At 39.1% G+C, this 24,911-nt stretch overlaps 2 protein-coding genes across 2 annotated transcripts; one reads left to right on the top strand and one right to left on the bottom strand.

The window, feature by feature from the left end:
• Window positions 1–38: 38 nt before the first annotated feature.
• Window positions 39–13,461, top strand: LOC110052635 (beta-glucuronidase-like). The gene is made up of 12 exons (XM_089279179.1): window positions 39–292; window positions 1,751–1,933; window positions 2,129–2,304; window positions 3,525–3,888; window positions 5,916–6,062; window positions 7,010–7,185; window positions 8,018–8,164; window positions 9,308–9,392; window positions 9,862–10,038; window positions 10,763–10,795; window positions 11,172–11,274; window positions 11,734–13,461. The coding sequence occupies exons 1-12, from the start codon at window positions 77–79 to the stop codon at window positions 11,943–11,945; spliced, it is 2,019 nt and encodes a 672-aa protein (XP_089135305.1). The 5' UTR covers window positions 39–76; the 3' UTR covers window positions 11,946–13,461.
• Window positions 13,289–23,761, bottom strand: LOC110052638 (uncharacterized). The gene is made up of 7 exons (XM_089279178.1): window positions 23,604–23,761; window positions 21,826–22,378; window positions 18,449–20,402; window positions 16,164–17,723; window positions 15,215–15,253; window positions 14,880–14,954; window positions 13,289–13,766 (listed from the first exon to the last, which is right to left on the bottom strand). Exons 2-7 carry the CDS (start codon window positions 22,364–22,366, stop codon window positions 13,682–13,684), a joined length of 4,254 nt encoding a protein of 1,417 aa, XP_089135304.1. The 5' UTR covers window positions 22,367–22,378; window positions 23,604–23,761; the 3' UTR covers window positions 13,289–13,681.
• Window positions 23,762–24,911: the final 1,150 nt, after the last annotated feature.

Genomic DNA, 24,911 nt, shown 5'->3' on the forward strand with positions numbered 1-24,911 from the left:
ACAATTTTGAACGGAGAGGAAGCTGGTGCAAGCAACAGGTTTCGCGGGAACCTCGCGGGTCTTTTGTGAGCGCAACATGGCGTCGTTACAGATGTTGTTCCACTCTGTTTTTATCGTAACGGCTTTGAATATCTCCCTTATAATGGCTGCTCTACCTGGCATGTTATTTCCTAAAGATTCTGAGAGAAGAGAAGTCAAGGACCTCAGTGGTATGTGGGATTTTCGCGCCGATATGTCAGTCAACAGAAATGGCGGCTTCGAGAATATGTGGTTTGCTAAACCACTGTGGCAGGTAAGTCTAGAAATATAGAGATAATGACACCAGAACCCGTTTGATTAAAGACATTTACGATTAGCCTAGAGATAAAAGTCGTATTTCTACCATTAGATCCTAAGCTTGCGTTGATTGTATGTGTTCGAAAATTAGTATTATAATTGCAAGCGGAAACGAACTACACAGGAAGAACTGTCAGGGAATCCTCCTTTAACCATACGATGGATTCGCTTAGGAAAATTTTAGTCAAGTTAGATCATTTTTTCGATAACGTTGACTATTTTAAGAGAACAAATTCGTTCAATTTGTATTTAAGCTCAAGTTTACCTGTAACTTAACTCAACTAAACCTGTAACTCAAAATATCGAGTCCATTGAAAGCAAACGTGCGTGTGGAATTACCGTTCTGATGTTTGGCCGAAACGAAATTGAGAATCTTTCCTGGGTTACGTAGTAAATTTAAATTCCTTTCTGATGCAATTTACTACGTTTTTGTTTTGTCGAGGCACTAAATACTGAATATAAAATCACGGCTTGAAGAAAAGAATCTAATTCCTTTCAATGTTTAAATAATTAATTTCAATAAAATTCTTGAAGACCTTTTTCAGTGTTAATCTAATTATTTTTTCCCATTTATCATAAAATGCACAAAAGCCTTTTCCACAAAAATTTTCCGTACCAAAAGAAGAGATTTTTAGATGCTTGGTGTGTGGTGTTGACTTAGTACCCCATTTTTAAAAATATTGATGAAAAGCTTAACATTAGTAACAAGGTCAAAAGATGATAATATTATCTCTTTGTATTTCTTAATGTTCATTAAAAGAATTTGCAGTTGATCCAGTGTTGGCATGGACACTGTGTTGATAATGCAAGCAGATATTAGATATAGATGATAAAATGATAAAATGATCATATAAAACTAATGTTGCAAAGCATGTTCATTTTCTCCTGGATTTGTTGCTATTTGTGTGTGAGGGAAGTGTGATATCATTCATGCAACCTTGGTATTCAAGGCCCGAGAGTCTACAAAATTTACTATTAAGCAACGCTTCCTCTTGCATTCCACCTACAGCAATTAGCAGTTTTCAATTGAGTGTCGTAAAACCAAAACCAAAGTAATAACTCAGGCCAATCACAATGGTTGCAGACAATCCAGTAAAGGAATCATAAGTCGACATAATTTCATGTAGCTGAGGCAAAGCATGGTAAAACATATGCAAGCAATTGGTTTTGGTTTTACTTCTGATTGGATGAACAAGTGGTACAAGATTTTTAAGCCAATCCTAATGTGTAGTGATGCAAAATCAATTACTTTTCAACATTCAAATGAAAACCAGTCCATGTTTATTTATTATAGCTTCAAAATTCTCAAGTCAGATAACTTTTTAGCAACTTGGGGAATTTTCAAACATACTTCTGCTATCATGTTCTATCTTTGATTTTCATCAATTGGTTTTCTTTTCTTCTTTTTCTTTAGTCTGGAAAAGTAATTCCTATGCCAGTTCCATCAAGCTACAATGACATCACTGAGGACAGGAAACTAAGAGACTTTATTGGTTGGGTTTGGTATGAGAAAGAAGTTTATGTTCCCAGGTCATGGGAAACCAACACAACCAGGGTAGTCCTAAGATTTGAGAGCACAAACTACAATACTATTGTGGTAAGATTGATTTTCTTAATACACTTAATTTCATTTATACAAATAAATAAATTGATGCTATTTTCAACAGATAATGTTATTTGTCCATCTGGCTAGCAAAAAGACCATGTAGATATATAATTAATAGTGATGATAATTCTAATTTAGTTTGAAACATCAGTCCATCATTTGTTCCATTTGTCTTTTTCTTTTTAGTGGTTGAATGGTAAACAAGTTATGGATCATTCAGGAGGCCATCTGCCATTTGAAATTGAAGTGACACCTCTGCTCACTTTTGATAAACCAAACAGAATCACAGCCGCAGTCAATAACACACTTACACCAACAACCCTACCCCCAGGGGAGATACAGTATCTCACAGGGGGAGACTGGTGAGACTTTTTGTTGTTCTATTGAGCTCTTTACCTTACGTTATTGACTATAAATAATTATTTCATAAATGGAATCTTATAAAAGGAAAAGACGACCAGTGGAATTTATTGATATCTAGTCTGATGGGTGTCAGAGTAGACATCAATAAATTCCACTGGTCGCCTTTTCCTTTTAACAATATTTCAAACTTAGTTCAGTTACGCCCCTATAAAAATTCAAGAGTGGTTTGTCGGTTTATATTGGCTAGTAAAATACCATAATATTCTTATGGTAATTTTTTGAAAATCAAACTTGGCATCAATGTAAAGCTAATCACAGTGTGAAAGGCAAAGGGTATATATCTCAGATAAATTAAACTTCTCCATGCAGGGCTTGAAAAAATTGCCGTACAGTTGTCTAGGACAAGTAAATTCTCCTTCTGGGCAGGTAACTTTTCACTCTCACTTGCCCGATTGGCAAGGCATCAGGCAAGTTGTCTGCCAACTAAATCATAAAAGAGCAAACTAAGACTTGCCCAGGGCAAGCAAAATTTTAGGGCTACTTGTCACAAGGGCTAGCTAGAATTCCATTTTTTTTTTTTTTTTTGAGTCCTGCCATGACCAACAGTTTTAACAATTTTAGTTCCAGATACCAAACAAAATAATATGGTACGAAAACCTGACCAGTGGAAATTAGCACTAGTTGAGAATTGTTGTAATTTGGTAGTAAAATGTAGAAATCAACCCAAGGTGGGTGCAAATCCCCATCAAGGTAAAGAATTTCTGTTCACCTTATATATGTGGACTCCATTTCCTTTTTAGGGCTAACACTCAGAAGGAAATACCTGTGTGGGGATTTCCAGCACTCTAAATTACTCCTGTACCAGGACTGTCAAATGTTAAGTTTTGAGTCACCTGTAGCCTTGTTCTCCACACCCGTAATAAACTTGTTACTTTGTGGGTGAATTCTATCAATAACAGGCAAGTTCACCTGTAGCATCAAGGGAAAATCAAACATACTCAGCCACAACAGGTGTTACGGGTTATGGCCCTGACAGCCCAGCTGTACTATTGAGCTTCTATGTTGCAACATTACATTTGCAACAATAATTGCAGATTGCAATTAACAGTACAATCATTATTGTTCTATTAAAAAGTTTGTCTCGAGCCCTATAATAATGCATGTTTAGTAAACATTCAGCTAATAAAATAGTTTTTTGATTTTCAATAATTTTTTCCAGGTATCCTCCTGGATATTTTATCCAGAAGTACACTTTTGATTTCTTCAACTATGCTGGTATTCATCGCCCAGTCAAGCTGTACACCACACCTGCCATTTATCTCTCTGACATCACCGTGACAACATCATTCTCAGATAATGTTGGTGAAGTTAAAGTTCTTGCGACAGTTTCATCCATCAGTAACATTGTCATGCTTCCAAAGGATGACATCACCATGCAATATGAGTTATTTGATAAATCAGGGTTTGTTGTTGCTTCAGCGGGAGGCCCTGAAGTGTTTGAAGGAACGCTGTCAGTCAAGAATCCAGTGCTATGGTGGCCAATTGGAATGAGTGATCAGCCTGCTTATTTGTACTCGCTGAAGGTAAAAATATTTTACTATTTATAATACTTTATTTCCTATAGTATTTATTTTGTGCATCATTTACTAATTTATTAAGAAATTAGAGCATTGGTATTTAGAATAAACTCCTGTAAAAAAAAAAGTTTGTTATATTGTTAGTGTTGTAAGCAATGTTGATTGGTATTGTAATTTGTAATTTGTAAGTAGTGATAGATAGTGATGTAAGTAACTTTAGTTTTTTTGTAAAATTGTACATAAAGTGTAGTATTGCAATAAAAAAAAAGAACAAGGAAAAGAAAGAAAGAAATTAGAGCGGATTTCAATTGCGTGTTGGATCAACCAAAACTAAACCAATTACTTACCAATTAGACTACTCAGCCAGTCCCGAACTGTAGTTACTGTAAACCAAAACCAAAGTAATTGCTTGTCTTTTGATTACTTTCGACACTCGACTGAAAACCATTTTAAAGCAAATTAGGAATAAACTGATTTTATTTTAATTACTATTCATTTATCATTTTTATTATTACATTTAATAATACATGATTCCAACTTAATTAACAACCTAAATTACTATTCAAGAAATTACTAAAATGGCTATCATGGACTATTTTCTTTTATTATATGGCTAAGCCCACAAGTGGGCAAGATGAACCAAATCCTGTGCTGTGATTGGCTACCTGAGCAGGCAAGATGGGGCTATCTTGCCTACCTGGGGCTCGCAAGAAAATGGTGTTTTTTGTGCCATTATGATAATCCTTCATTGACTAAGCTAATGTTTGGTCAAGATGGCTTAATATCAGCATTGTTCTTTTTTTTTTCTGGGTCTTGGTTCATAAACACGCCAAAAAGAACTCCGCCAATATTCAACCATCTTGACCTTGTGCTTGGTCAGCAATAACCCAATCCATATGCGTACAGTTTCCCTGTTCCATGGGCTTATCTTTTCTTTCAATGTATTTGTCCAGTGCCCCAGTTTGTTATCATGTAGGGGCCAAATCACCCCCCTAATGTTTCATGAAGGCTATATTTACTTGGTTTATATATTTCTGAAACAAGTTTGGCAGATGAGCTTTCTTTGGTCTCCAGTTTATTTTAATTCGGAAGTTGTGACAAAATGTCAGATTATGACGCCATAATTGATGATGTCACCAAAACGTGCTATAAGTTTTTGTAAAATCTGATGTAAATATTGTATCCTTGGAAAGGCCTTCACTTGAGGAGTAAAATGCCAGAAACCGTTTTTTGCTATGATGATTATTTTTCGAGATATGGTAAATTAAATATTTTTTTGCTGTCCCCCCGGAGTTTGCTTAACCATACTGTCCTTCTTAAGTCAGTCTCTGGTTTATTTTTTTCAGTATTTTTCTAGGAAAGCTAATAATCTAGAAAAATAGAAAGCTTGATGTTGTCAAAAATCATATGGTTTTAGAAATTTGATTTTCAGCTTTGTTAAGATGGTATTAACAGTAAAAAAAGGGGTGACGTCACAGTTTATGACATAACAAAACTAATTTTAATGCAATAACACTAGAGGGATAATATTTTATTCCGATTTTCTTCTTTATTTTTGCTTTAGTCATCTGGCACATCACATATGCAACATAGCTGCATTTGTTGGAACAAAATTATGGCTCCAATTTGGGGATTTTTCTCAAGGGGGGGACCCATATTTTGCAGAGTTATGTTTCATGATTAAAAATGCCATATTTCATTTAATTTTTGTGATATGGCCAAATGTTTTCAGGTTTCAACTTCCCCTGACGTGCTCTTTCAAACACATTGTAAAAAATATGCATATTAAAAACTTCAAAAGTGGCAAAAAACATGATGTCATCACTGTGACGTCACAACTTTTTTCATATAAATATAATTGGTAATAGGTCTCCTGCTCATCTGCCAAGTTTGGTGTAGAAAGAGTCAATACTTTTTGAGTAATGCAAAATAATGTGAAATACCCAAGAACTGACGAAACATTTTGGGCGGGGGGGGGGGGGGGGCGGTTTGGCCCCTACGTATATTTTGATATATCTTCTTCATATCTCCAGGTGATCACCCGCTCTACCATGTTTATGCTGGAAGATGTGTATTATCTCCCTGTGGGAATTAGAACTGTCAAGGTTGAAGGAACAAGCCTACTCATAAACAACAAGCCATTTTACTTCAAAGGATTTGGAAAACATGAGGATGCTGATGTAAGAAGTAACTTATCATCATTTTTGTGGGATCATCTTAAGTGGAATGTTAAGTGTTCCTTACAATGTATATATGAATAAGTCTTGTTGCATCAGGATTATGTTTACAATGATTTCTGAATGCTTAATCCATTTTTATCCTCCCCTTCCCCCCTCCTCTCCTCCAAGAACCAGTGTTGGGATATATTTGCACAGACCTTCACAGCAACACAACAATTGGTGAGGGGGAGGCAGCGGAATTGGAAAGTCATCTTTCAGTGGAAGTGTCATTTCTAAAAGGTGTCTCTAGTAGTGATTGGCAGTGATCTATTATTCATTCTAAGTAATTGGCTAGCATCTTGGCATAAAGAGAGGTGTGAAGCGACATGGCTTTGTAAGAATTGCAGATCTGTTACACTGAGTAACATCATCCTGTGATGCCATAGCCTTTGTGGAAGGTATTCAAAGGTCTAAGAAACAATATTTTGATAGTGATCACTTAAGAGAAATCTTTGAGAGCAAGCGCTAGCTGATGCTGCTCTAAGAGGTGCCATGCAAGAAACTGCAAGGACTTAAGACAGCCCAGTTCGTCATCTTTTGGGGCCCAGAAGGATAGCTCAATCCCAGACATTCTTGTCACAATAAATAGCATCCTGACATGACCTACACCCACACTGATTAACAAAGGAACACCCATTGTGCTCACTCATTTATCATCATCATCATCATCATCATCGTCATCACCATCATCAGCATCATCATCCTCATCACTGTCGTCATCATCATCATCATTCCTTTCTCCCCCTGGGAGAGCATAGGGTGTCAAGGAGTACCCTCCACTGCACACACTTCTTTGTCCATGATTCTTCTAGAGACAGAATGTGCCAAGGAGGAGGCAATTCTGGATGTGCAATTCATGCAGCATGACCTTCTGAGATATAACTAACCATCTTTGTAATTCACGTTAGATTCGTGGTAAAGGTCTTGATTACGCCATGATTGCTAAGGACTTCAACCTGCTCAAGTGGCTGGGTGCAAACAGCTTTAGGACGAGTCACTATCCCTATGCTGATGAAATCATGGACATGGCTGATAGAGAAGGAATCGTGGTTGTAGATGAGTGTCCTGGAGTTGGCATTAGACCGTAAGTCTCTAATTCTCTTCTGAATCTTACAAATACTTGATGCTTTTTGTGTTTGTATTTTTGTATATCACTTTGGAGGTTAAGTGTCCTAGTTGGCTAATTTGTGCCACTTAGTATTCAAAGAAGTCTCTGATTGTTACTATCCAATAGATTACATGCTCTGGTCTTTGGTCATGCTGGATGAGTGGGAATAAAATGCAAAATATGTTCCTATAGGAATCCTTAAAATTTGAGCTCAGGGCCCTCTAGAATTTCTTTGATTTGTGTAACAGGTGCCTAAATATCAACAACTATTCCACAAGTGCACGTCGGATATGAGATGGTAAATCACCAACAAGGCATGTAGCACCGAGTTGGCTATATTTATCTCATATCCAACAAGTGCAAGTGGAATAATTTTTGTATTAAAAATGCCCCCAACACATAGAAAACTAACATAGAATAAAAATTAAAAATGCCCCCAAAATCTATGTGTGCACTTACCATATTTCTATAGCATGGTACATTATGGCTCATGTACTATGATGTCTTAACGCCATTGAAAACTCTTGAATTGTGTTATCCAATGATCCAGTTTTTACTGGTAATAAATGTTGTTATTATGGTTCAAAATTACTCCTTTTTTCCTTTCCCACCCCCTCCACCTACCTAATCTCTTAGATGTGCACAGTATTGAAAAATAATTTGCTCAATTGATTAAGAATATGATTTCATTTGCAAATCTTCTAAAGCTAAATTGGAATAAATTTCTACAGCAAAAAGATGTTTTGTTTATGTTATGTAACAATTATTATCTGTAAGCCTAATTCTCTTTCTGTTACCTTTCTTTTAGCAACAACTTGGGTGAAGAATCCTTGGCACATCACAAAGTGGTCATGGAGGAGCTGATCCGCCGCGATAAGAACAGACCAGCGGTTGTCATGTGGTCAGTAGCCAATGAACCGTGCAGTGACAAGCAAAAATCTGTTCCCTACTTCAAGTAAGAACATACAACCAGTTGGTCAACGCCAACTTTAGTACCTTTTCTAAAGACTCTGACCGTAGTGCCATTTCTTTTTAATAGCCTTTTGATTCATAGATATGAGACTTAAGGTTTGCAAGACGGAGAATCAGATTCAAGATAATTTAGTACATGAAACTTTAGTTAACACGGCAATTAAGCCTTGAGTACTTGTCACAAAAGTTAAAGAACTCACCAAACAGAGTCACAAGAAGAAAATTTCCAACCTGTTTCAACTTGCTACTTTATTTGCACCAAGAAAGCTTGCGCGCATTCGAGAGTACATGTGCTAGTCCATTAGGTCAGGTAACGCAAGCCTGAACACAAGAACCGAAGCAATTACAATGGCCATAGTTTTTAGAGGGAAATGGTTATGAAGTCCGGCAAACATAAAAAAAGCAAACCAAGATGTCAAGATTTTTGTTGGAAGGTCCACGACCGTGCACAATTACGTAACCAAAACGTCTCTATTTGTTAGTTCCTCAGTACGGAGTACATGTAAACAACTATTGTGTTTTGTGCATGGTCAAAGCCAAAAAAGCGAACAAAAACCTAAAACAAAGAAATTTGTTGGGTTTCATAACCATTTCCCGCTATTAATTATGTAATGGCCAATCACAAAAAGCGTATTCACCACATATAACAGGAAGCAAATGAGAACTCACTCAAATTCAGTTTACTGTCTCAAAGTCCTTGAAAAGAGGAGTGATCATCTTGGTTTTGTAGCTGACGCGATTTTTTAATTCCCAGGAGTGATCAAAATCTAATTTCTCATTACAATACCTATACATTATTAAGCAAGCAGGTGACGAGAATACAGAAAATCATCAGCTAAGTGATATTATCTTGATGTACTTCCAAATTCTTAGTGGTGACTGTAATTAAACGAACAAAGCGTAAACGTATATTTTGAATTACTGAAATTCAACGTAAATCACTGTATTTCAAATCTTGCGTCTGCTCACGACACTATTGGTCAGGCCTTGACAGCTTGGCAGCGCCTCTGTTCTCTGTGGTGTGATCAATATAACGCCACATGTTTGATAAAAGAGTTGTTTCACGATGGTTAACGTCACGATAATTTAACTTACGATCTCATTGTGTTTTGCGTATTTTCTCCAGAACTCTGTTTGACCTAACTCGCCAACTGGATTCCACGCGACCAGTGACGTTTGTTACCATGTTCAAAGCTTGGAACGATAAAGTTGTAAGAAATGAAACTTCAAATTCTTCTATTTTCTTTTTCCTTTTATGATAGTTAGGTAAAACGAGCAAAGCTTGATAAACCTCAACAATCGATACAGCCTATTGACCAACAACTCTGGTTTGAATCAATGGCGACGACAAACACTTAACTCCACTGTCTCTCCAAGGAAACTCTGATTTAGGTCTATAATTTAGAAGGCTGTCGAGCGTTTTTGTTGTCAGACGGGACGGGGTAGGATTAAGAAACACCCTGTAATTTATTCCTGTGCCTACTACAAACGTTTTCGCAATGATGATTGCATTAACAATATCATAAAGCAATTGCCTTCGGTTGTGCTTTAAGTAACTTTTCTACACCACCGTTTCTTGGTCCAGCTATAGAACACAAGCCATAAATCCTTATAAGATACTGTTAGTGAGTATCAGAACAACATACACTGCAGCCCTCTGATCTCGTCCATCTTTTCCAGGTGCAGTTTTGTGATGTGATTTTTTGCAACCGCTATTACGCCTGGTACCACGACTTTGGACAAACTCAACTTATTTCGAAACAGGTGGAGCGGGAACTCAGAGACTGGTTTGATACTCACGCCAAACCGGTTGTACAGGCTGAGTATGGAGCGGATACTGTGGCTGGTATGCACGTGGTACGTGCCTACAAATTTGACGTTATGAGTCTCCATATGGAGAAAATGTTTTTACTGGGTCGCTGAGCGTTTTCTTTTAGCTAGTTAAAGTGATTATTGGCTAGCTTCTCCCTTTTAATTGTTTAAAGGCGTGTAACTTTTTCAGTCGCAGGAAGAAGGAGTGTTTTTTGCAAATACGATAAGAGTTTATAAGGTCCGCGTTCTCTGAACGCTGCCTGTTATGTGCAATTCGAAGCAATTACCGAGGTGTGGGTCGCTAGTTTCTATACCTCACGTCCGGTTTGCCTCACTCAAGTTATTTGGAAGTGTGCAACAATTAACACGCCATATAAATAACTTCAGAAATGCGTTTAACATTGGGAGAAGTTAACTTTGCTAAAAACGCTGAGATTTCAATCTGGTCATGCAGTCGTAGAGTAGGAACCATTACAACGGTGTTCACGCGTGGTTTACTACTGCATAAGCACAACGTGACAACCGTAGGGGAAGTACCTTTTAATTTTTGTGAACTGATTGTGTTTATGCTTACGTAGTGCGTGTTAACCAGTCTTTTACACGTCACCAAGACGCCTGGTAAAGAACCTCTTGTTCTTTCGTTATTCCGTCTTTCTCTCCACGGTTAAGATGTGTTGTTTTGCCCCTCATACTTGCGTCCAACTCATGAACAAATTGATATAAGGACCACGTCAATAATGTTTTATTAAAATGTTTAAATCCGTTGCAGGAACCAGCGGCAATGTTTTCAGAGGAATATCAAGTAAGTGCCAAATGGGCTTATTGCTTTGTTATGGGTTCAAAATGAGAGTGTAACCTGGTCGAACTGATAGCAACAAACACGTTGTATTCTCGGCCAATCAGATGCAAAACTAAAACCAATCGTGAATTGGGTTCTGAAATTTTTCCGCTCAAATCTGTAATTAGACGTGTTGTGATTGGCCAGATTGGATCACTTTGGTTTAGGGTCTACGAAAGAAAAACAGGGAAACGAGAGCCCTAAATGTTTTCTTTTACCGAGCCGATCTACGGCCTCAATGACCATCAAGGCGTAGGTAGAATTTTCTTTTCCTGTCTTCTATGGTTTACCTCTATGACTTTAACATGAAAACATAACTCTCCTATCATGTACACTATAGGTAGAGACACTCTTGCAGTATTTCCCAGTATTTGATAGACTGAAGAAGGAGTTTTTTATTGGTGAGATGATCTGGAACTTTGCAGACTTCATGACGCAACAGGGTGAGTTCATAACATCTAAAAATATTTATTTACTTTTGTTAGCTTTGTTGTTTAACGACATTGATACAAAAGGACCTGAGTGAGATGAGGTGATAATGATAATGACGAAGATGGTGATGGTGATGATGACGTTGATGACAATGTTGATAATGACAATGTTGATGATAATGATGATGATGATTACGATTAATATTTTTTAATACTACTTCGAATTTCAATCCAGTTACATTCCCAGAGCTATCACTGTTACTGACTAGTTGTATAAGGAGCCCTAGGATGAAAAACCGATCTTGGAGTTTTTGCACCTCTCTCGCAGGGAACATTGTCAAAAACTCAACACTGCTTTATACGAAGACAGTGCGCGCACAAATGCAGTGCACCACTGCTGGAGCAATTTTCTAACTGGGCCTATTACTTATGTACTTCTGTACCTATTCTTGTATGCTTTTGCTCTTCAAGGTACGACACGAGTAGGCGGCAACAAGAAAGGAATCCTCACTCGTCAAAGGCAACCCAAGGCCGCTGCTCATTTGCTGCGCCAGCGATATCTTAACATCACATTAGAACAGGGTGGCACAAAGACTGGAGACGAGTTGTTGGATACTCTGCTTCGGTTTGAAAGTCGTAATTCAGACAATGGGACCCAATCATATTTCATGGACTTTAACTAAATTAATGATAAATATACTACATTCGCTAAAATGAGCTGAAAGCTATATACACAGAGCGGTTTTCAATTGAGCGTCGAAAGTACTTTGCGTTTGCTTTGTTTTTGCTTTACTTCAGTTTTTGTTTGGTTGTCAAAATTCGCGCCACTTTCTTCACCAAATGAGAAGCAAAACCAAAACCAATCGCGGGATGCACACGTACATTTTCCCGCGCTTGGTTCACGGAGCTGTTTACGTCTCTTGTGATTGGTCAGAGTGATTCTTAAGGCTGGTTTTCGATAGAGCATAAGCAAAAGCACAAACATGAGCATAAGCATAAGCATAAGCACAAGTGAAAACAGCCGCGACATAAACATAAGCATAAGCAGAAACATAAGAACGAACCCACTTATTTGTCTCGTGCAGTTTTCACTAGTAGCGCGCTCGACATAAGCATAAGCATAAGCACAAGAAAAACGAACTAGTTCTGTTTTTCTTGTGCTTGTGCTTATGCTTATGTCGAGCGCGTTACTAGTGAAAACTTGCACAAGACAAATAAGTGTGTTTGTTCTTCTTAGTTTCTGCTTATGCTTATGTTTATATCGCGGCCGTTTTCGCTTATGCTTATGCTCATGCTTGTGATTATGCTCCAGCTCTAAAAATACTAGACAGAGTTTAGGAAATTGCGCGAGAGTGCCTCTTCACCATACCATCCTACTTGTTTGAAGTACGGTGCAGGTTGACATGTAGAGTTCTTGCACTTGCTTTGTTTCACCACCTAACCATCAAACCTCACGTTCCTGTTTCCCGCCTTTCACCGAAGAAATGCAACGGTGCCTGGTGACGGGACAGCTCCAAAATATAGGTTGTGAGAAGCGTTGTCAATGAGAGAACGGCTTTCGTGATAGAACGCTAGATTCATACTGAATAAATATAGAAACCTTTGGAATGCTACATAGCGAATACATTTGTGTTAAAATTCAAATCATTTTAGCCAGATTTGAAAACGCGGTCACATGGTTTACATTTTGTCGAAACTGTAACCCTTTTCTAGTATACTGGATGGCAGCTTCACTTTGAGACAACGAAAACACGGTACATTTTTCAGTCAACAGTTACGCTTTGAAACAACCATCACCAAATTCATACCGACTTGTTACGTAGCAAAGGTATGACGTCAGAACGCGCCTTCCCTCGTCGCTAACTCTTTCCCAGGCGCCAATTCTTGTTCCTCGCACGCCCCTTCTCAATTCCCCCCTCCGTCAGAGACATCCCTTAACTTTGAGGATGCTGAATTCATTCTTTACGTCAAAACATGTTCAAAGCACTGCCCTTTTAGTAGGAATTATTGCTATGATATGACGAAATTTAAAGGTATTTAATTTTATTTAATATCGTTGTCCACGGCAAAATAAAATAATTTAATAGTATTTATTTTTACAAACCTGGAAAATAAGATCTAAAAAAATATATAAAATATGTTAATTAGAAAATGTATCATATATATGAAAATAAATTCGATTTTAAGAAAGTAAAATAATTGTCTGTTACTGAGAAAATCTGTTGTTACATTTATATAATGGGAAATAACATTGTATTGTACTTAAACATTTTTTAATTAATAACACGTTGAGCCTTTCTGTGGAAAGTTGTTTAGGTATTTTTACCGACTACTACAAAGAAACGTTCTCCGTTCTTTCTATAACCCTTTAAAGGTTTGTAGTGGTGCGCATGCGCCTTAAAGAGCCTCTGTTAGTAGTTCATTTGTCCTTCTCGGCTGTCAGCAGCTGACTGTTTTGAGAATTACAACTTGCTTGCAACTGGTGAACATTTTCTTTAAACGACCTGCAAGAAAAAATAAAAATGATGACAAAAAGATGAGATGAGATATAAGGGAGTTTACACAACCACGACAGGCGACGGGTCAGAAATATAATGAATTTTCACTTTGCTTATTTTTTGTTTATCAGCTGATTGAGCTGAATGTGTCAAGAATGACAACGTTCAATTCTAACTAGAGATAAACGGGGCTAATCACGTTTCCAAAAAAACACAAAATATGTAATATTATCAGAAGGTGTACAAGGCTATAAACCCACGTGCACAGCAGTTGTCCCATCCCGTCTGTCTGACAGGTGTTGCCACTACGACTACCCCAGGGTGCACGCGTGTTCGCCTGTGAATCAGTGGCTTTTGGCGGGAAAAAAATCTGGTAGCTGTGCCATTTTACAGCACGCTCTCTCGATCTCGCGACGTGTGAAGACAAGAAAACAAGATCTCGAAACACAGGTAAGCTCGTACTTCTACAAACACAGAATGACTAAACTATCCTCAGGCAACTCGACGACTAGACGACAGTTATGTTGCTGACAGAGTCAAAAAACCTCTGTATCTCGCTGACAGTACTTGAGATGAAATAAGGTTCTCGTGGTCATACAAAAGTACTCTAAGGGTAGAAGTTAGGCCGACACAGCACTGTTGCCAATTAAAAAAAAAAAAACTAACGTTCAGTTCTAAAGCAAGATAGGCTGAGAGGTGAAAGACTGATATTAGCAACGTTATGGCATTGTTTTTCTGCTCCTTGATTTGTAAGAAGTTCGAAAATCCGAGATTTATCGATAGACCTTATCACGGTTTTGGAAGCCATTTTGACGGGCAGACAACACACGTTAGAAATTAGTGTTTGCTTGGGAATCCGTTGGTGAATAATTGCCTTAAAAGTTGAATTCTGAACAATTTATGAATAGCAATGTTAAAATACTAGATAAAGGATTGCATTAATCAAGTTTGAGGGATATAGCTGTTCTACAAAGCGTCCAGTCGCATTTTTAATTTTCCAAACAATTGCCCGATTTTTCTTCCCGCGAACTGGAAAAGATCGCAAAGCTTCTTGCTTACCTATAGTCGAAGCGATACAGATGACAATAGAGATAGACGGGTATGAGAATATTTCTTTACCTCCAAGATGTAGTGGCTGTCTGAACAGAGTCTGTGTGATCATTCATCTGTTTCTGAAGATTGCTGATTTGTGACCTAGGGAAATCAAACGTAAATGATAAATAAGCATAGTACAATCGAGGAGAGAAAAATCCCAGTTGGAGGTGTCCTTCCTGACTGACCTGTTTCGAGAACTTGAAAATGCCTGTTTCGAGACCGTACTGCAGAATGTGTTTGTTTTACACATACGTTTACTCGAGCAACTGTTTTACAAGCTAACCATCGATGATGGTTGTTATGTTTGCAAAACGTTTTTAATGCATCTTAAATGTCAGACATTCATAGTATTTACCCACCTGAGCAAAGACATACACTCTTGTAAACCAGAAATTGGCCTGAAAACGGTTAAAAAAAGTATAACGTAAGCGTGTGAGGATCTACGCAGCACATAGTGCTTCACTGCCGACGGGAGGACCAATAACAGAGTCCAAACCCTACTCCAGGGGTCCAGAAGGGAAACGTAAGGGATACAAAGGACTCGGGGGGCGGGGAATAACACCTTTAGACCCTATGAAACTGTAACCAGGGAATGCCATTTTTACGACATCCCTCATCCTTGCCTAATTGCAAAAATTGAAATAGCCAGTTTTGATTTTAGTAATAAACAAACTTATAAGATCTTTATATTTCCAAAACGTTCAACATAGCAGATGAGGTGTCTAGCGAGAAATTAATATATAGTTTTCTTGAAAGGACCTGTCCAAATGGATGTGACCTCCCTTATTCACGAGAAACAGAACTATGTCTAAAAAATAAACTAAATTCTAAGGAAATACAGTTAACACCCTGCACTAGATCCAAGATTCTTTCAAGTTCTTTAACTTCAATAAACTGCAACTTATGTTCTAAATAAGAACCCGTTTTAATTTTTAGAGTGTGTTCGTCTGGTTCGATCTGGATGAGGATCAGTGATCCAAGATCACTCATGCAGATCATGGTGCATCGAAGGAACAGATGAATCCACTCTTGTCACGGACTCATTAGCCTGTGAACAGGCTCCGGCTGGAAGGGTCTGACCGCGGGTTGAGGGGAGGTTGGGGTGGGGTCTCTCTTCGCCCCGTGAGCTTCTTCACACGCTACAAATTCATCGGCTACTTTGATACACCATGATCCGGGTGCTCTTAGATCACTGATCCTGATCGTGATCCAGATCACCTCAAATGAAAGCACCTTTAGTCTACACGTGCTTGACTGATCCGTCTAGGTTCGTATGGGTGGGTGTTTTAGCTGAAATAGGATCTTTACCTGAAGGTGTTGGTAAACTCCTTTTTAGCCCCATCTGTGTCGTCTCGTGTTTCCTCACAGTCAGACAGAGCTTCTCTTTTCCTTGTAACTTCTTCTTGTAGCAGTAGCAGGTTGCTGGAAGCCAGCACGTCATTCACTAAGGAATTCAGCTCCTGACGCTTCACAAATAACTCCTGTTTTAACGACTCTGTGACTTGCCTGGTGATAAGCAGAGAATCTTTTAATTCAAATGTCTTTGTTTGGTAAGTACATTTAGCCTTCCTCGCCTCAGACAACTCAGAACGCAATGAAGTCGTTTCGCTCCTTGATACTTGAAGCGCGGTTTTCAAGTTTTCCATTTCCAACTGTTGTCTTTCTTCCATCATTCGTAGCTGTTCCTTTAGGTATTCCACCTCTTTGGTTCGCCGAGTAACTTCCCATTCTAAGCTTTCCATTCTTCTATCCTTCGCTGCTTCTTGCTCCAACACCACTTCCAATCTCCTTTGTGAATTGTCGCGCGCAGTCTGTTCTTCGGCGAAGCTTTCCTTCAACCCTTCTAGTTGAGATCTGCATCTCTTCAATTCATCGCCCTCGCTCTTAACCTTTTCCTGTAATTGCTTGATTTGTTTCTCAGCACCACTTAAGTTCTTAATCAAATCCACTTTTTCGTTAGCGTTCTCCTCAATCTCACTTCTTAAAGCAACATTTTCCTGTCTTTCCTTCCTGAAAGAATCCTGAAGATTCTTCTTTTCCTGCCTCACGTTCGTCAACTGCGTTTGTAGACTACCGATTTTCTCGCTTGCTGTCTTCTGCTGTAATTCTTTGTCTTTCTTCAATCTCTGTAACTCGTTTGCCGCCTCAAGCAAGGCTGATTCTCGGGTTGCTATTTCACCTTCCATCTTCACCACGTGCTCTCGCAGTGTTTTCTGACTTGCTAACACTCCAGCCAGCCGGCCCTTTTCTCTTTCAAGTTCAATTGCGCACATCTGCATTTTTTCTACCTCGGCTTTCCTTTGTTGCAGCGTCTCCTTCAAGAATGAAAGTTCTTTTTCCATTTGGCTTATATCTCGGTTTTTCACTCCAAGTTGATTCTCTGCTTTCTTCCGGAATACTTCATACTCTTGCTCCATGTTCACTTTTTCCTCTTGAAGAGCAAGAACATCATTTCGCGCTTCTTCCAGCTGGCTTTCGTAGCTTTTCTTCAGTTCAGCCACACTTTGCTCGGTGATTTTATGAAGCGTTTTCAGTTCTTGTTCAGCCAGTTCTTTCATGTTTTTCATTTCTTCCAAAGTCTCTCCGTAAGACTGCAGCTCCTGGTTATGCTTACCTTCCTTTCGTATAATCTCGTCCATTAGGTATTTCAGTTCCTGCTCTAAGTTGATGACTTTATCTCGCTCTTTCGTAACTTCTGCCTGTAGGTGTGTTCTTTCTGTCGTGATTTCTTCTCTGAGCGATGAATTTTGATTTCTAAACGCTTCCAATTCATCTTGGTTCGACTGCTGTGTAGTTTCAAGTTCGCCTTCCAATCTCTCTCGTTCCAGCAACGATTTGTGAAACTTCTCTTCGAGTACAACGGTATCCCTGAAAGTAAGAATAAAAAACATAGACTGGTGACATTTGTATCCAATAAATGTTTCTCCCTTATGCAGAAAGCGTCCAGTGTGGAGATAGAGAAAGATTAAGCTTACTTAATGTTTACGCCCTGTCCACACCACGCCGGAGGAATTTGAAAACGAAGGTTTCACCCTGAAAACGCGTCAAATGTTTTCCGTCCACACTACGCTGGCGGAATTTAAAAACGCAACGATCACCGGTCATTTTGGATTTGTGTTTGAAAAGAACTTGGGCAGGGAAATCACGTGATTATCGTGACGTCATCGCTTTCAAAAAGTTCCGTTTTCAAAACGCTTTCCGTCCACACTACGCCGGAGGAATTTAAAAACGCAAGAATCACCAGTCAATTTGGATTTGTGTTTGAACAAAACTAGGCAGGGAAATCACAAGATTATCGTGAGGTCATCGTTTTCAAATAGCTCTGTTTTCAAAATGTTTTCCGTCCACACTGACGAAAACGAAAAGCCAGCGTTTTCAAATTCTTCCGGTTTAAAGAGCGTTTTCGAAAAGCTCCGTTTTCATAACAGATTAGTGTGGACGGTAGGCGTAACCGTACAAATAAAACTGCGTTTTCAAATGTCTCCGGCGTGGTGTGGACGCTGCCTTAGAACTAAATATGTATACTGTACAAATACTAGGTTCAACAACTTCCACAATAGATTTCCTAGCCAGCAATAAAATAACCTCATTACCTCACTGCACTCTGAAGTTGTTCCTGGATCTCATTTCTTTCCTTAACCACTCTTGCAATGTCCCCTCGTGAATATTCCAGCTGCTGAGCCAAACTAGCGATCTCTTTTTCTAGTGCGTCTTTCACCTCCTGAAATTCTTCAACGAGTTTCTCCTTCTGTGCTAACTCCTCTTTCACGGCACAGCCCAAGGCAACCTGATTCTCTAAGCCTTCTCTCAGTGTACGCAGCTCTCCAACAAACACATCTTTTTGCCGAATTGTTTCCTCGAGCTGACTGTTCTTTGCGGAAAGTTCTCGTTTCATCAGTTTAAAACGACGATCAACTTTTTCGAGATCCAGCCGCAATGTGTGAATGGCGTTATCACACGCTAGTCGTTCCTTATTCGCAACGTCGAGATTTTCCTTTAAGAGTCTCTTTTCTTCTTGAAGCTTTTCAATGTAGCACTCTTTTTCTCCTATATCGTCTTGTGCCATCTTCAGTTCCCGTTTGGTAGCGTCAAATTTTGATTCCAACTCTTGAAGATTTCTTTTGTATTCCTCAGTAGATTCGCGGGCAAGCTTCAGCTGCTCCTTTACTTCTTCTTTTTCCTTGACAAAGGTTTCAAGCAGAGCCTCTTTCAAAATCACATCTTGCTTAGCTGCGTCAAGATCTTTTTGCACCTCCACAGCTGAACTCATAAGCTTGAGGAGTTTGCTATTTTCACTCATGAGGGACTCAACTCTTGCTCCCAAAGTCTTTTCCACGGATTGTTTATCAATTTCCATCTCTTTGAAAGCCAGGTTTTGTTGAGTAATGCTTTCTTCAACTTGCTCCATATGCTTCAGAATCTGTGTTTTTTCTTCGAGTGAACTCTGTTGCAGTTCTGTGAGTTGCTGACTTGAACGAGCTCCTTCGCATTTCAACTGCTCTATCACGCGATTCTTCGCTGCTAACGTCGACTCAAATTCGCTCGCTTCAAGCTGCAGCCTCGTGCGCGCGTCTTCAGCAAACCCGAGCTGTTTCTGGAGCCATTCCTTCGCATCGACGAGCCTCGCTATATCTGCATTCAAAGCCATGTTCTCTTTCTTGAATTCTTCATTTTGCTCTTTGGCCTCCTCCAGCAATTTCTTTAAGCTATCCATCTCCGCTTGAAGCGCGCTCACCGTTTCTTCCCTCCGGTAGATTTCACCTTCTACCAAGGACAACTTAATTTTGAGATTTTGAATAGTAGTGCTGGAAGTTTTCAACTGCTCCAGCGCTTCATTAAGATTGCCATGTTTTTCTTCGTACGCACTCTGTAACTTATCCAGCTGACTCTCTAACTCAAACTTACTTCGTCGCAGCTCGTCCACCAGGGACACAGCAGTAGGCTTAGTTTCCCGCGCTTTTAGCACCTCCTCTCTCAGTCGTGCTTCCACCGCTTGAAGCCTAATCTGAAGTAACTTCCTGTCTTCTAGGACACTGGCAAACTCTCCCTGCAGTGATTCCAGCTTTCCTTCCAAACCGGCGCGCTGAAGAGCAAGATCGTGGTAGTTTTCTCTTGTAAATGATTTCTGTTCTTTGGCCACACCCTGCTCTGCGGTTTCAAGATCCACGCCGTTTTCGTGGTCAGAGCAACTTGCGTTTTTTAATGTGAAATCCTCATTCAAAATATGCGTTTGATCATCGCGGCCTTGAGTGACAAAACCATTACACTGTCCAGCGAGTCTATCTGATACAAGATAACCATCTACTTCGTTTTCTACGCCTTCCACCCCAATAACAGATGAAGAGCGACCTCGAAACTCCGGCAGGATGCGGTGAAACTCGCGATTTTCGGTAACCTCTTCCCTTTGGGCATTAGTGGCAGATTCATCGTTGTCTACCTCATAGATTCTGGTGTCAGAGGGCGTGGTGAATTCCAGATGGATTCCAGAGTCATCAAACAATGGAGTCATCTGGTCTGAAGAGAAGCTAACATTGCGAGATGACATTTCTGCGGAACAAGAAAAGAACAAGCAGTTACGCATACCTCCGGTACATGTTTCTATTCACTTCGAAATCCTGTAAACAATTTTCTACAGGATTCTGTTTGTTTGGACTTATCAAGATCTTAGATGATTGACCAGTGGGCTAGTCTCCTCCACAGCCGTTTTTGGGGATGTCACGCAATGCCCCCCCCAAAGAGACGGGGGACGTGGAGTGACATCCCAACAAGTGGGCTTGACATGGGAAACGTTAGATTACCCACCACACTTCTCAGATTTTGATTGGTTAGAAGAAAGTTGTCAGTGACATGCCAGAGAGGAGTCAAAAATTAATAAAAAACTTTGTCATGTGGTAACCATACAGCCTAGATCACTGTTAGCAACGAGATTGTGTTGCCCTAACAAACACTTGTCCCTGAATCCAAAGACATTCAATCTCTCTATTCAGTTCTAATGTAGATAATCTCTCTCTTCCCTCTTAATAGCAAAATTGCCATTAGTTTGTTCTATTTCTTTTAATCAAAATCCTAATTGTAGTCATCTATTTTGTGTGTGTGACTTGTCATTTCAGTATTTTTACATTTGATATAAAATTATTTTAATGTTGCTGCTGATGGGAAAAAGTACACAAGGATAACATTTCAAAGTGATTTCGTGAATCTCTACTCAATTATCTTTACTAGTACATTTTCAAAGTACGTTTATATAACTTTTGCTTTCACTGTAAAAGAGGAAAAACTATGTTTTCTTGAACAGCCACATTGCACACTGGGTCTTGTTGGGCAAAAGGGATGGGAAAAAAGTTATTTTTGTGACTCAGTGATTGGTCATTTTTGTGCCTGTGAATCAAGAAAAGCCCTGTGCATCTTGACTGAAGTAAACTTCCCTATGACTCATGAAATGTAAAATCTCCATGCCTCTTCTATCACCAGTTTGCAGTGTTTCCATTCTGTTGACTGATTAGCAGTTAGCGCCATTTGTCATGAACTGCTATATATAACTGTTCTGAAGGGAATGGTAAGAGGCAGGAAGTGGTGAAGTCCACATTGGGCCAAAGTTTCTCATCTCGCTGGAGGTTAACCTGGTTTCTGTAGCATTAAGCAAGAACTATGAGTATGCCTACTACAACCCTGTACGGGATGCTAGTCCATTGCTGGGTTACCCCCAGCAATAAATTCATCAGTACCCATTTATACACCTGGGCGATCAGAGACACAGTGTCATGTGTCAGTTTAGATATCCCTTCTTTTCCCATTTCTGATTTTTGCAAGTCACACATTAGCTAATGACATGAAACATGTCAGTGTGGGTTGTGAAATGAATCTACTTAACTTACTTCAAATTTACCTTGAATTTTCCTGGACTAAAACAAGGATAACATGGTCACTAAACAAGCTGTATTGTTCACCCTGCAAACTAAAATGACTGTACCTTGCTTGCTGTCGTGTAATTTCACCAAATACCCCTGCAGCTCTTGTAGATTCTGTATACCATTCTCCTCTATTTGTGTAACACCATTGTCCAAAGAACCATATCCCTCTGATCCAGATTCTGACTGGCCTTGATGGGGTTCTGTCACGTGCATCATATCAAGGGGCTGAGGAACAGTTATTTTCGAAGCTCCCCAGAATGAAGCACCTTTGGTTTGAGGTCGGTTGATCATACGGTCCTGAGTAAAAGAGGCCATGTCAACCGATTGGTTGCGTTCTTCAACAGGTCTTTTCTTATCTGAATACAAGTTCAAGACAAGATCCCGTAGTTCTCTTTCATAAGTGCTTGGGTTTTTGGAGAGCTTTGTAGGTAGCTTGCGGCTGATATCCAGCTGAGCTGTTCTTTGATTTGTACTTGAAGCTGTGGACCTTGGATTGTAGGTGAGTTCTGAATTGTAATTGACCAGACTGTTCAAAGTTTCAGAATAAGGTAAGGACAATTCTACATTTGCTACTGTCAGAGAATTCACGAAAGACTCCATCTAAGCATGATGCTAAAACAGAGAGGAATATAAAGTGTAGAAAGTATTAGCTAATTAATCAGTGAACATCCTTTGTTGATATGTTACATGATCGTTAATAATTTTTTTGACCTGACCACTGTACAAGTAAATTTATCTAGCAAAGATTCCTAGCCTACAAAAAAACAAACTTCCAATGTAATATGGCAATGACAATTACTATGTAAAAACACAGGCAAACAGTAGACATGTAACTGATTATGCAAAAGTCCTGCAATATTAAAAAAGCCAGTTTTGCCTAGAAGGTAAGTTCTATTTAGTTGTAAATTATTCACTAATAAGGAAGTTAATAAACAGTCTGGCACTGCTACAATTTTTTCACCGGATATTTTAACATTTTTTTTACCAAGAAAACTTTGCCAGAGAATGCAGATTTATTAAAGTTTAATATTTTATTTTATTTTATTTTATGGTAAATTTATTTTTTCTTTTTATTTATACAGAATACATAACCAATAAGTATGCCGTTTATGACAGTATTTGCCTACATCCAGACAGACAAGCAACCCATGCCAGACAAGAGTCAAACGAGGATGGCGAAGGTCAACCGCGAAGAGATAGCGATTAGGTAGAGTTTATATTTCAAACATCTACAATAAGAGAAAATGATCGCATAAATAAGATCTTTGACAATATTTAATTCATCGTCAGCTGGCATACTGATAAATATAGATATCACACAAGGCCAAGTAAGTTTTGTAAAATCTGGTGCTTTCAGTTACGTCAGCATTCTGATTATTCTGTACGTCTATACACGAGAAATGCACGCGATGAGCGTCCCCTTACCATCTTTCTTTCACGCTTCGTTTTGTGAGTTGGAACTTCTAAAAGGTCTCTTTACATAAATGTCGATAACTGGCCGCCGAAAATGAGTAAATGTACCATCATTTCGTGTGTTTTTAACAAATATTTTACGTAATTTTCAAACACTGATCTTTCGATTCTAAGCTTTCGCACCGCATTCAGTCGCAATGAGTTTGTACAAGGAAACTGCTTTCTAGCACAGTCAAGAAACGACGGATAAGTAATTATGTTCAAAGAACTCAATTTATAGGAGACAAACGTACATAATTGAAGTGATTTGCTGGTGGCAATTTCAGACAATTACAGTATTAACGCTTAATTTTAATGTCCACAAAAACCGAAAATTATAACGAAAAGGCGAGCATCTTATACGGTCAGGCTTTAAAGAACTTACCTTAGATCACAAACACTACGTTTTCCTTGGTCAGGAGGCTCCTGAAAAAGGGAATTTAAGACTGTAAAATGTCTCATAAATGGAGTCGAATTGTAGACTGAAACAGACAAGCGGCGTTTGAATGCCAAACAAGACTCGAGAAACTTGAAACCTCAGTTGTCTGTTTCGTCACGTGAGGGGTTGAGTGAAAAACATCACCGAAATTAAAATTCCCGTATACATCAAATTGCAGGCAGGCCTCTATGTTCAGAAATGCTACTATCCTAGCTGAACCTGTCATCAGAATTTGTATTTAGTGAGACAACACCTTGTAACAGCGTTGAATCGAGCTTCGTTTACAAAAAGTAGTGATGCTAAAAGGAGTAGGGTGTAGTTGGGAATGTACTTGGGTGGGTACACCGCCCTGATGACTGGAGAGGCTTTCCACGTCTTCCATAAGTTTGTTAGAGTCGATCGCTAAAAGTAAACAAAAGGTTCTTTTTACTACATTTGTTGCTTTCTGTCATTTTCTGTGAAAGTTAGCTTTCTGAGCATATTTCGAATGCAGTTTTATTGCCGGGCGTAGGAAAATAATGACGAATGCTAACTAATGAAAATGGTTGCGTATCTTTACGCCGCAAAATTACACAGTAATTTCAAACTTGAAGATAGGGAGGATCAGGGAGGCATCAATTTTGCTGATGACTTTGCAAGAATTTCATCTGAAAAATTACAAAATGTTTGTAGGAGAAGTTCGCATCATGTCTTCGGGAAAAATTCCGATGGGAAATCTCCTCAATCTTCGGAAAACTTTAAAACATGGTGAAGTACTCAACAAAAGGGAAGTTTATAAACTGACAGCCATGTAAAAGAGCGCCGAAGACGAGCGCTCCTCTTGGGAGGCTCGGGGGCATGCCCCCGCCACCCGTAGGAATTTTTTCTTAGGTGTCTAGCTCAAAAAGTTATTTCTCTCGTTTTTCCAAGAGACAGTTTCATACTGCTTAAAGCGTGGACAGATAGTGAGCGTTAACTAACTTATGTTAGTTACATGTAAACCTTTGAAATAATTGATACTAGGTTACACAGTGTTTAAGAGCAAAAAGCGAGGACAAGCAATAGACTGCAAGGCTGATACTACGTGAAAAACGTTTCGAGACACCAATATGACAAGAACCGATAAAGTAGGATCGCAACAGTGGACAGCTGTTTCGCCCTTCTTGGGGCTCGTCAGCACTGTGTAGCGAAGATATGTAACGCTAGCCCAACAGCCAACACACATAAATTGTACAATGACCCGTGCACTATATCAAGTTCCGTACTTTACTTTAC

The sequence above is a fragment of the Orbicella faveolata genome, unplaced genomic scaffold (assembly GCF_042242905.1).
Source record: "Orbicella faveolata isolate gen_17 unplaced genomic scaffold, um_ofav_v1 contig_47, whole genome shotgun sequence".
NCBI classification, from domain to species: Eukaryota; Metazoa; Cnidaria; class Anthozoa; order Scleractinia; family Merulinidae; genus Orbicella; species Orbicella faveolata.

Coding starts and splice junctions, on each gene's coding strand:
- LOC110052635 (XM_089279179.1), top strand. CDS start 77: ATGGCGTCGTTACAGATGTTGTTCCACTCTGTTTTTATCGTAACGGCT. Junction 7,186..8,017: donor CCTGGAGTTGGCATTAGACC/GTAAGTCTCTAA, acceptor CCTTTCTTTTAG/CAACAACTTGGGTGAAGAAT. Junction 8,165..9,307: donor AAATCTGTTCCCTACTTCAA/GTAAGAACATAC, acceptor TATTTTCTCCAG/AACTCTGTTTGACCTAACTC.
- LOC110052638 (XM_089279178.1), bottom strand. CDS start 22,366: ATGGAGTCTTTCGTGAATTCTCTGACAGTAGCAAATGTAGAATTGTCC. Junction 17,724..18,448: donor CAACTTCAGAGTGCAGTGAG/GTAATGAGGTTA, acceptor TCTTACTTTCAG/GGATACCGTTGTACTCGAAG. Junction 13,767..14,879: donor ACAGCCACTACATCTTGGAG/GTAAAGAAATAT, acceptor TTTTTCTTGCAG/GTCGTTTAAAGAAAATGTTC.